The sequence below is a fragment of the Micromys minutus genome (assembly GCF_963924665.1).
Source record: "Micromys minutus genome assembly, chromosome: 4".
NCBI classification, from domain to species: domain Eukaryota; kingdom Metazoa; phylum Chordata; class Mammalia; order Rodentia; family Muridae; genus Micromys; species Micromys minutus.
In genome coordinates this window covers 6,550,183-6,562,777 of record NC_137973.1, presented here as the reverse complement: position 1 = coordinate 6,562,777, position 12,595 = coordinate 6,550,183, and the positions used below count along the sequence as shown (strand labels likewise).

Sequence of the window (12,595 nt, the reverse complement as noted above, 5' to 3'; positions counted from 1 at the left end):
ATAGTGGCTCATGACCACAAGATAGAAAAACTGTCCAAAGCCAAGGTGGAAGAGAAATTGCTTAGATCTTGGTGGTTAATCAGCCTCGGGCAGTTTGTCCTAGGCTATGCCCTAGGCATCCCTTACCGCCTCACACTGAGTCTGGGCAGATATTACTTATAATGGTCATCAAGGGTGCTGGTATCTCACAGGACTCTTAGCCTACGCACACAACACTCCTTTCCTGGGGTGAGGCTGCTCCACTGCAATCCCCCAAACATGGCTAAGAACAGCACTTCGTCAATGGAAAAGCAGGATGTTCTGCTTGGGTAGACGCTGTCTATTTGAAGTCCACTTGTCTCTATGCTCTTTCCAGGATACAGGACAAACCCGCCCCCTATATCAATACAATGATATCATTCCTGTATCCTCTGCTAGGTTCCTCCTGCTCACGTCTGGGCCATGTTCCTTTGTTTGCGGCATCATGAAGTCTCCGAAGCAGGGCTACTTGCCATTGAATATAATAATTTGCCCAGAAATTTATCAAGGAAGGACTGAGTAGTTCTTACATTTCTAAAGCATAATTAACTGGCACATCTGTTAAGGCATAAGGAACAGTCTCTGGGGAACAATATCCTAGCCCTAATTATAAAGTCGCTGGTGTTCCGGACAATACCAGGAACGTCCTCCTCCTAAGTCATGCACAGGACATAACCAAAGCCAGCCAGAAAGGCTTGTCAGACCAAGAAGAACTTAATCTCCCCATGATTGCACATATTTAAAGAATCACTGCCTAAAACCCTCCCAGGATTTAACTGATGAGAACTGCCCAGAGATGCTGTGGAAGGAAGTTGCTGATGCCAGAGAAATGGCTCCGTGGTCAAGAGTACTCACTGCTCACGAGCCTTGACTGCCCACTCTCTGTCTTCCTACAAACGGAAGGAACTGCTTGCAAAAGCAAATAAGTAAATGCAGTGGTTTCCCCAGCCAGAGGTTTCAGATCAGAGACTCAACAGGAAGTGCTTGGAGGGTATCTGTCTGGACTAAGCATGTGCACACACCTCTTTCTTGTCATTTCCTAAAGAACACAATGACAAGGTATCTATACTGTACCAAAGATGGCAAATAAAGTATATGAGAGTCTATACAAACTGCACTAATTTATGTTGAGGCTTGAACATTTATAGATTTTGCTCTATCTGACTCTCTGTATCTCTGTCTCTGTCTCTGTCTCTCTCTCTCTCTCTCTCTCTCTCTCTCTCTCTCTCTCTCTGTGTGTGTGTGTGTGTGTGTCTTGGAAGCAATGTCCCATAGATACTAAGAGACGATTATACTTTCTAAAAGGCTAAGAAGGAAAATGGCATTTGCAGAGGAAGAACTTGCTGAGTACTTCCGGCTGCACTGTCTCTGGAGTCATTGGTTTCCCTCAATTAGTGGGAGTCAGGGTTCCAGTAGCTGCTGAGACATCAGTTTGTCAAGGAGAGACTGTGCATGTGCACAGGCACAAAATGCTCTCTATGGGTGACACATTTCTTTGAGCCAATAGTTCCCCTACTTGAGTGCATGGCCATCACCTAGAGGGCTTGTGAAAGCGCAGGCCACGTTTCTGTGCTTGAGGTCTGGGCGGGGGCTGAGTGTGCAGGCCTAACCAGCTTCCAGATGCTGCTGCTCTAAGCAGAGTTAATTCCCCTCCCCCATGCCCACATCTGTTCCATGCAGCCTGTCCAGCCTCTGCAGCCAGGGCATGTGACTGGCCCTGGGAGGATGCCTGCTTGGCAGCCATTGATGATTTTCCTGAGCCAGTGCAATCTTTCACCTATCAATACCTGGCTCATCACCATTAGCATCCACTAGGGAGCCCAACTGGGATTCTGAAGCTCCCTGAAAAAAAAAAAGTGCTCTTCCTTTAGGAAATGGTGGTCACTTGTTTCTCTCTTCTGCTTGGAAGACAGCTGGACTAATAGCTGTAGGCAACTCTCCGGTGTGGGCGAGGCTGAGGCTTTCAAACATCAGGAAGTGCGTTTGTTCAGTGGCAAATTTCATTGACTTTCTTTTAAGTTAAATGGTAAAAAGAGAACTCAGGTATATTGATGATACTCCTTAATTATATCCTTGCTGAGATAAACCACGGATTTATAACAAGGTCAGAATAGAAAACAGTATCTTATGAGAGGAGAAATAGGATGCTTCTGGATGTCACGTGCATAAATACTTGTATACTGAAGGTTATTTCAAATTCTTACACTTATTATATACCCTGGGAAGTGCTTGTAAAGTATGGGAGGGGTGGATATAGTATTAGACGGCATTGGGTCTTTCCACTGTACGGCTGAATGGACACTAACCCTGGACACTTTATTTTTCAGTTAGTATTTCTGACATTTTCCATCTTGGACGCTTACACTAACCATTCTACAAAAAAGTTTACAATGAGATATCAGACAGGTTTCCAGAACTGCCTTTGAAATTTCAGGACCACTACTTGGGAAAGCTGGCCTTGGATACCTATTATCCAGGAGGGGCCATCATGGGGAAAGTTTCCTCTGTTTTACCTGAGAATAGCTGACGTCAAAAGCACTGGGGTTCTAGTTTATAGGAGGAAATATTTGTTAGTGTAGTCAGGAAGGTGGCCTTGCGCAGGGTTGTTGACTGGCTGCCTCCTTGTGCTCGGAGGCAGGCACAAGACAGTCTAAAGGGCCCTGATACCAGAGCATTCTGATGGCTAAGGACTAGAAAGAACAAAGGTGCTTAACAAACACCTCGCATTAGCTCAAACATCACGGGAAATTTGGTGATGGGTGGAAAAGCTCAACTATCAATCCTGACTCTAGAAGCATGTAAGTGAAACCCTAACAGGATGCAGTTGGCTTTCTACCCTCTGATCAGCATGTCCCAAAAGAGAAGCTGTTGGGGGCAGCCTGTGCTCACTTCTAGTTCCCAAACGATTGGGCGCACAAAAGCCTTCTGTACACTGGATGGTGTTATCTGACAACTCTATTTTTAACGGGTGCAGGTTTAGATGCCTGTAAACCCATCATGGTCATCTGGTATCAGTCAGGAACAGAACACTCCAAAACACTGCCTAGGTATGAAATGGCCCTGGTCAACCGCCAGGAAAATGGTGTCTTCAGCCCACTAGCTGGATAGATTAGGATCCAGGAGAGTTGGAGACAGACCCAATCTGACAAGAAGGTAGGACAGAAGCTAGGCCTGAGGATACAGGTAGAGATGGTACAACTTCAGCTTACAGAAACTCTTTGAGCCTCAGGTTGTTTTGCCCTTTAAGAAGAGATAGTATCTATTTTCTTGTTTAAACAAGAGGATGTAGAGAGTGCTCTCTGACACAGAGAACACCACAGCTGGTAGTTTATTAATGGTGGCTGGTGTTGATATTAAAAGGAAGAGGGGGCAAGATGAAGATTACAAAAAAGGGAAAAAATGCTAGAAACTATGTGGAACAGGTAAATCCAACAAAAATGGCTGTCAAAAGGTAACGGGACAGGAGACACAGAAGGATTGCTAACGGTCCCAGGTTCGTTTTGGGGGTGGGGGAGGGAATAAAGTCTTCTCAAACTAGACAGTAGTTTGCACAAGCATTTTAGTATAGTACAAAACATTTTAAAAAGTGGTTTGTTGCTGTTTTGACAACGTCTCACTATGTAGCCTTGGCTGGCCTGAAACTTGCTATATTGTCCAGGCTGGATTTGAACCGGAACTCACAGAGCTCCACCTGCTTCTGTCTCCCAGGAGCTGGTATGAAGGGCATGGACCATCACTCCTGGTCCTGAAGGAATCTGATGTATGAGAATTATGTTTCAGTTTCATAAAAATACCATGCCGATCCCCCAAAAGAAAGAGCTAGAGCCCTAAAGTAATTCTTAAGGGGAGGAAGGAGGAGGTCCGGATGAGAAAGAAACGCATATGGTTTGCTGAGCAAGAAGAAACCTTGTGTGCTGTGTTTCACAGAACACTCTAGAAACACCCTGATCATCATGGCTGACTGAGGTCTGGCCATTGCATGAAAGAATCAAACCCGATGCCAAAACTGGAAAGGATTTCCCGGAGGTGGCAGAGGTAGGGGGAAAACATGGGCCACAGGGCCCAGGCTTGGGTGACTAACTTGGTTCTTCAAGTATATTCATGCCTCAGAGACAGGGATCGTGAGGGTTAATGGAGGTCTCGCATGCTTTGCCTCAGTAATTGTGTGGGGAGGGCAGAGCCTGTCAGGAATGGCAGCTGGCGTTCCGGCTCCTGTTTATTGCAGTTTATCTCAGATAGTCATTTCCACTCACCTTTTAAAAAAACATGAGGCACAGCTGTGGCTTCACTTTAAATATTTTTCCTTCCAGCCTTTTATGGTTTTTTTTCCCCCTCCACGGGGTCCTCCCTAATCTTTCACTGTAATTAGATGGAAGACACTTGGGACAACACCTCTGTGGGACAATGCCAGGCTCTGAGACTGTACTGCTTCCCTTTTCTGTGCACAGCGCCTGGGAACAGTCTTAGGCTGCGGTGCAAAACCGAATGCTCCTGACTCCCTTTCTCCCGTCTGCTAACGTTCGTTTGCATATCCCCTACCCGGGCACAGCTCTGGGTAAAGACTTTGGAGGGCCACACTGTGTGTGGGCATTCTTCCACGGCAGCACTTATGTATGTAGTGTGTTTTTCTGTTTCTAAGCTCCTAGAGGGAAGACTCCTCAGCCTCCCTTCCACGACCTTGATGCAGTGTGTAAATGATCAACAAGGCTGCTAAGGAATGATGGAGGAGGTGGGTGGTGGAGGGCTGGAGGGGAATGAATGCATGAGGACGGTGGGCACCTGCTGGAGGCCTCCTTGTCCTGACACATGCTCTGTGGTGGTGGTGATGGTTCTCCTCCTCCCCCTCCTTCCCCCTCCCCTCCCTCTCTTCTCCCCCCTTCTTCACACCTCCTCTCCTCCTCCTCCCCCTCCCCTCCCTCTCTTCTCCCCCCTTCTTCACACCTCCTCTCCCCCTCCTCCCCCCTCCCCTCCCTCTCTTCTCCCCCCCTCTTCCCACCTCCTCTCCTCTTCTCCCCCTCCTCCCCCTCTCCTCCCTCTCTTCTCCCCCACCTCTTCCCACCTCCTCTCCTCCTCCTCCCCCTCCTTCCCCCTCCCCTCCCTCTCTTCTCCCCCTTCCCACCTCCTCTCTCCCTCCTCCCCCTCCCCTCCCTCTCTTCTCCCCCACCTCTTCCCACCTCCTCTCCTCCTCCTCCCCCTCCTTCCCCCTCCCCTCCCTCTCTTCTCCCCCCTTCCCACCTCCTCTCCCCCTCCTTCCCCTCCTCCTCCTTCTTCTAAAGATTTACATTGTGTGAGTTTGAGTGTTCACCTACACATGTGTATGTGTGCCACAGCTGGGCCTGGGGTCTGAGAAGGCCAGAGAGACTGTCAGATCCCCTCGAATGGGATTTACAGGGAAAGTGGGGAAGCTACCAAGTGGGTGCCTGGAGCCAAACCTGGGTCGTGAGCGAGAGCAGCGTGTGGTCTCTCAGGCCTCTCTGGTTCCTCAGCAGAGACTCAGCAGTGGCCACCGTGGAGCAGGGGGACGCGTGGGCTACGCACATATCCCTCACTCTTGGACAAGACCCCCACTTTCCCTCCTAAGTACTGTGATCTGTTCTCTATTCAGCTTGGTTTTACTGTTGTTATTGAATAAGCCGGGTTCTTAATGAAACATCTTTCCTACAGGCAGGCCTTCCCCAAGGAAAAGGGACAGCTGTATAAAGCTCTTCCTTCCTCTGCCTCCCTGAATCTAATTTTAGTCATCGAAAAGTGACCTTTTCCCCTGAAGGCTGTTTGTCTGACTTTAAAGCAGCCCTGTAAAACAATCCCTGTACGCATGTGGTATTTATTAATGTGACCCATTCAGGGACTTGTGGGGCACCTGGGCAGCAAGCACTGATTTTTCCACTGGTTTTGATGCTGGAACTTAATGAGAGGAGAGTTCACGGAGAAGGAAAGGTTTTATTTGGAGTTTTATTTTTATTTATAAGCGTTTTATCCTCTCAATTAGCTATTTGTGCATATGCTCTAGGCATTTATACTTATAATGGTGAATCAATGTAATTTTGGAATAAAATAAATGTATTCTTGAGGCACAGGTCCCATTACATTTAACTGATGGGTGCGAGATCAGAACGCCTATAGAGTACTTTTTATGGCATCTCATTACTTTTTTTCCTTAGTCAACCCAAGCCATTGGGGGGGGGGGGGAGTTTGAAAAGAAAGATTTGGATTAGGTAAAGTGATTTTTTTACACTGGGAATTGTTCTTCTCATCTTTGCACTCTGAAAAAAAGCCTATGTTGATCAATTTCACTAGAAGCTCATAATAAAATTACGACTTTTGTCCCCCTCTAAGCATTGTGAAGCTTTCACAGTGACCACAGGTGTGAGCAACACTGCACAGACATTGGGACACTTGCCTAGAGAAGGAAACTAGGAAGCTGTGTGATAAGGAGCCAACCCTTAGGTTTCGGGTCCCCAACACTGTATACCTGCAGCACCCCACATGTCTGGAAGCTTCACCTCATCGGTCATTTGTTTGTTTGGTACTAACCTGTCCGCACCAGTTCTCCTGAATGGAACATGGCCTTCCATTGCCTGTGCTTGGTGGTGGCCTAGAAGGTGGTGACACCCAGCTCCTGGACTCCTGATTATCTGTAGTTTGGTCTCAGGTGGCCCATGTAGTACAGGTCACTCACTTACTGCGGACCTCTGATTCCCTCCCTGTTTCTAGGCAGGATCCAAGCACAGCAGTCATGGTTTTATTGTTAGAGGATTAGTAACATTATGCCTTTCATTTTTCCTTACTGTAAACTGATCTGCACTCTTTTTTTTTTTTTTAATTCTGAAAAAAAAAAAAAAAAAAAAGAGTTGACAAAGAAAATTGTGACCAGTTCTCTGTCTGGCACTGAAAACAGGGCAGAGGAGAACGACACCCGACCTCGGCAGGGTTGGATAAGTGATCTGACCGATGGCAGAATGTCCCAAGTGTCTTTTGTGTACCAGCTTCCGCCCAGTGGGGGAAGGGCGGACAGCTGGGGTTTCAGGACGCAAAAGTCACCACACTTTGCTCTCAGTCCCTGGCTGGAGAACACAAGGAATGGGAAAACACTGACATCTCCGCACACTTAAGTTCTATCTCCAGATCAAGAATACAAGTGATCATGAAATGGTAAGGGATCCGGTAAATCCTCCACATTCACACGCATAGTTTAAGGCACAGATGCCACAGATGTGAGCAATAAACATGCTAGAAACTTCTTCCTGTCTCTCACTCTGGGTAAAACCACTAATGGCCTCTTTGAGGGAACGGAGGACCCTCTTCCTCATGTCGTCCCACTAAAAACTACACTTGACTGTTGTCAAATAACACAGGATGGAGTGCGGTGTGCGTCCGGGCTTCTGTGGGCTGACAAGCATATACTTGTAGCTGGATTTCATGACCTCACCCATATAACTAAAGCTATTTTTTACTTGGGCCTGTCATTACCAGACAATTACCACATAAAACATTCCCGAAATATATTTACTGACTTTCAAAAGGAAAGGCAAACAAAATTAACAGATACTGTGTATCGTTTTTTTTTAAGATCCCAAAGCTCTCTATAAAACTTTCTTATTTTTTTCACTGTTAAAAACAAACTTATATTCATTAACCCTGTTCAGTAATTGTTTCTACCGAAGGGCTAAAATGTGTCAATTATTTTAAAAAAAAAAAAGCCTTGCATAAGATGCTGCTTTGCAATGAAGCACATAACAGAAACTCTCTCAACTTTAGAGCGCTAACATGTAAGGCTTAGCTGTTATATGAATAAACTGAGAAGAACCAGGGACCTGAACTGGGGTCTCCAAGCCTACTGTGGTTAATTCTGTGCATTTAGATGTTCTTCAGTGAGTAAGGGCAGTGACCACCATGTGTGGAATTTGGCAACCTTCCTCCCTCTTAGAAAAATGGTCCAATTGTTTATAAACAAAAGCACCCCCCCCCTTACCTTTTTATAATTCCCCTCCAAATCCAATGGGGATTCTCGACTGATGATGTCATCATCCATTTCATCACGGTCCAAATTCATCCTTTAACTCCTTAGAATTTCACTTAAGAAATAATCTCCCATGAATCCTGACAGGCTGAAGTACCAACTGCCTAGTACCTTGGTGACCACTCATGCTGGCGTGAAGCGCCTTAGGCCTGGCTGGGGTGTCCTTGCCCCCTTCTGCCTCAGACACTGCCCCGCCCGGCCCGCCTGGCTTCTTTCTCCCGGGCACTGGGCAGCTGCCTGCTGTAAGGCTCTCTGTTCCCGACAATCGGCTTGTTGAGAGAGTCCAGCCTGCCTACCATCGGCTGTCACCTTCCCTGAGTGATCTGGCCCAAATTCTTCTCCCCAGCACCTTTCCTGCTCCCAAAAAGGGAAAGGAGGGACGGTAAGCTTCAGCCAGCTGACCCGACCCCAGTTCAGGGCCCTGTGTGAACTGGGGCTTGGTGAGACACTCTGAAGCCAGTGGACTGCGGGATAAAAATAGACACAACAAATTTGCAGCCCGAGAGATCTCACTGTGAGCTGAGTTGGGTGCCGCACACAGAACAAAAACTATCATTTAAGGTAAGACAGATGTTTGCCATTTTTTTCCACGACCAATGGGAACCACTTCATTTCTTTTTCCCAAATCCCTTATGAGATTTAAAAGTTTCAGCATCTGGAATGAGGGCTAAACCCAAGACGGCAGCTGGTTCCAACCCAGAGAAACCCTTCTCTGCCCCAGGAGCAGGCTTTGTCCTATTAATATAGGCAAAAAGAAAGAAATCCATCAACTTTTCTTTAAGATACAGCCAGCGACGGGCTTTCTTTTCTATTGCTCTCTCTACTTTTTTCCCATGGCTTCTGGGTTTGTTTATGGATTTTACATGCAGCCAGGGAAAGGTCCACAGCTGGAAGATGTTTGGATCAAAGAAGCAGACAAACAGAAGTTCACAGGCACACACTCAAGCTTTCTCATACACGTCAAATTAATACTCCCATAAACTTAAAAAAAAAAAGCTATTACTTCAAAACAGTAGTTTGCAGGGAAAACCAGCCACAGAAGAAAGCAAAGGCCAAGCTTCCACTTAGCAACAGGCCTTCCTTTCTGAAATGCTCACATGGAAAACTGCAAATGTACTAGTCAATCAATTCTCCGGTACACATTCCTGAGCAACCTCGACATTGTTAAGAACAGTTCTGAAGGAAAATGCCATTCAGTAGAACCTTGTTTGGCATCTCAACCTCTGCTTACAGGCTCACCTTTAGCTGGTGACCACTATAAATATTTTTTAAATTCAATTTGTGCTTGTGATATAAACAGGGCTCAGTGGCCTTTATGGTAGCCCTGTTTCTCTCAGGCAAATATTTTCAGCCCAGATCCAAATCTAAATCCTTTTCTTCCACCCCCCCAGCCCCTCAGCCTCCCCCCAGCCAGTCCTCTCTGCTCCAGAGGGGATGAATAGCCCTTTTGTAAGATATCACACTGACAAGTTTCATCTTGTGGGATACATTTGCAAGGCCCTGTCTTGTTCTGGTGCAGACCCCTGGACTCTCGTTCCAGACGGCAATGTCCTGGAGTGCTTGTCTGACTGTCTGGCAAGGGTGGTCACCAAGTGCTGGCTAGGGCTGTGACCACAGCGCAGAGCAATCACAGAGGTCAAGCTGTGGGGTTAGAACAACGCTCCTACCTTGAATTGTCCTCAGTATCCCAAGCAAACAGAGGCAATGGTGGAGAAGAAGGAACCTGAAACTATGTAACAATAGGCGTGCTTTGCTGGGGCTAGGACCTCACCTGTGTTTCCCCGTCCTTCATTCTTTCAGTAACCCTGTGGACAATGTTTTATTGCCGGCTGCGCACCCGGGATGCTGAGTAAGTGCCTAGCCACCTAAATTGCCAGAGTCAGGCAGGGATTTGAACGTAGGTCCTCTGCCTTGGTGGCCCATACGGAACAGGTGTACAAGCTCCCTACTGGCTGACCCCCAAAAGCAATAAACAGCCACGATAAAGGTGGAGTTTTTTGTTTGTTTGTTTTTTTACTTTCAGGTTTTCAATTTTTTGTTTTCTAAATTAGAACGTGTTCAAGAGAAAGCCAGCAGCATCCCAGTCATGTGCTGGCTTTTTTTCTAAATCACGTACCTGAAGCACCCGTATGTACTGTCCCAGCCCTCCTGCTGCTGCCCCTTAGCAAATGGGAGGAGAGCTGCGGCCCTCCTGACCTAGCAAGGGCTGGCGAATCTTCTCTGCTTCACCATGGGACTCTCATGAGCCACAGCAGCATTTTTCTGACAGCAATTACTGTTTTAGGCCTTTTTTCCCCCTAGGGGAATAGGGATTTGTATTTAGTTACTTTATTCAGGCCACAGCGTCTGCAAAGTTGCTTTGCTTATAGCAAGTCTCCACTGAGGGGCTGCTGTATATTTGAACAGTGAGGACTAGACCTGTGTCTGAAAGCTTCCTCCAAACGCTCTGTCCACAGTGAGAAGCAGAAAGAGCTAACATGGGTGTTTTTCAATCCACACTGTTTGTGGGACTCCCAGGAGGCTGGCTGGCCTCGGGAGGAAGGCCACCTGCCTGTAGGACAGTTCCTCCATGCTGTTAAGATAGCTTCTTCAGAAGAACTATACACAGCTTTCGATGTGGAGCCTAGAGGACAGGCAAAGTTACTGCAGCTGAATTCCCTTCTCCTCCCTTGTTTGTTCTATGTCTCGGTCAATTTTAGTCACTCATTTGGGTCCCTATTTATTGTAAGTCTCTAAGCACCCCACGACTTATAAAAAGCAGGACTAAAGCTATAAAAATTTAGAAATCTGAAGACATTAAGACACATACAATTCTGATACTACCTCCTTACCTTCATTATATCTGGGTTGGCTTCAATACAGAGTTGAAATTAGAAAAACTACACTTTTATCATTAATCACACACACACAGATTATACAAACAATAGTACATTCGTATTATTGTATATATAATATATATTCATTTATATATTAGATACACTAAATATTGTATGCATAATACAAACATATTAATGATGCATTAACTATATACGTTTGTGCATAAAACGTATAAGTACATGCATTAATAATATCATCTTTTAGAAACAGAATATTGAGAAACAGAATAGAGATCTTACCACTGTACCAAACCACGAGGATGGCTAGTATGAAAGCACAGAAGGAACTTCCTTCCTTCTTATCCTAAGTAAGTACTGTGCTCCCACAGCTGACTCAGAGCTACCTCGCAGTGCAGGGCTCTGAAAGCTTGCAGGAGGCCTGCTGAAGCCAAGTATGGTGACTCCCAAGGTGAGCTCCCAGCACATAGGCACATCGCTCAAACCCTCTGCAGGTGATCTGATTGCTGTTGTCCTATCATGCGTGACAAAGTGATCTCTCATGCTCTCTAGAGCTTTGCTACTCTTGGAGTAGAGCATCAAGAAAGCCCAGGGGCCTGTAGAAAAAGAGCCACAGGTCCAGCTGGAGGCCTACCAAGACAGACGCCGTCCTTCTGAAGGTCCCTGCAACTTCTAAATGCATCTTATGTTTCTGAAGCACTTGTGGGAGAGCTTAGGGAAACACATCATTACTAACCATCTTCTGTTTCAGTCTGCATTTCCAAACAGGGTGGCAAGACCCTGATTTTTGTTGCTTGAGATCAACAGTGTAATAAGTTTCACACTCAAGAGGTCCTAATGAACACAGGATTGGAAAAACAAGTGCAGCCCCCGCCCTGGCAGACAGGAGCTGGAGATAGGGTGGGTGGCTTTGCAGCAGCTATGGAAGCAAGGCCACACCATTATGTCCGTCCTTCCTACAGAGAATGGCCTATGCAGGAAGAAGACAGGCCTGGATACGAATGCTCTCTCTCTGAGATGTGCTTATAGCCTCTCAGAATCTGAGGCTGAAAGCACCCCTCCCTACCCTGAAATCCAAGGACGCCAAGCCATGCTCTAAATGGCAAGGCATATTTCTCCTGTGATCTAATGCTTTTAAATGATCATTATCAGCCATTGGTGGAAATTATTGACTCCGAGAACCCTGAGCGCATTACTGGGAAATCACTTATGGACTGTCAAAAGCCTCTTCTATTCACAGGTGGGAACTCTGGTTAATCTTCATTAACCCTTCAGCCTTCTGATCTGTCCTTTCGGTGCTCACCCACCGCCCCTTCAACGCCACAGTCTCTTTCAAACAATGTTCTCTTCCACGTAAAGCTTGTCTGTATTGGGTTTGCTTTTCAATTAAGTCATTCGTGTGGCTGGAAAAAAAAATCCATGAAAATCTGCAGTGCTTTAAGGATGGTAGGTTAAAAACATTAAAATACTGACATCAGGGTGGGGGTGGGGGGAAGAGGAGTCAGGACTGAAAGCTACTGAGGACAAATGCTTTTCCATACCCAAGGATGGAGGGGCATATTTGTAAATCTTCCTCACAGGTTAGGATCCCGGGTCCCAGAAACCCCTCTTCGCACATTCTGACAGCCCCCGGACCAGTGTCCAGGGGGGACCACAACACCCTCATTATCTTTCTCTCTGCGTCCCAATCCATAATGGCTCTCTGATTGCCACCAGGCTTCCC

General features: G+C 46.5%; 1 protein-coding gene across 2 annotated transcripts in view; it reads right to left on the bottom strand.

The window, feature by feature from the left end:
• SCHIP1 (schwannomin interacting protein 1) overlaps positions 1-12,595 on the bottom strand; it is a 125,651-nt gene that overhangs the window by 32,999 nt on the left and 80,057 nt on the right. The window contains exon 1 of one of the 2 annotated variants that reach the window (XM_080915875.1): positions 7,991-8,458. The exons of the other annotated variant lie outside the window; for it this stretch is intronic. Within the exon in view, the coding sequence (XP_080772001.1) occupies positions 7,991-8,071 (81 nt within the window). The 5' untranslated portion in view covers positions 8,072-8,458. Of the gene's footprint in view, positions 1-7,990; positions 8,459-12,595 lie in introns of those variants that run through there. 2 annotated transcript variants of the gene reach the window in all.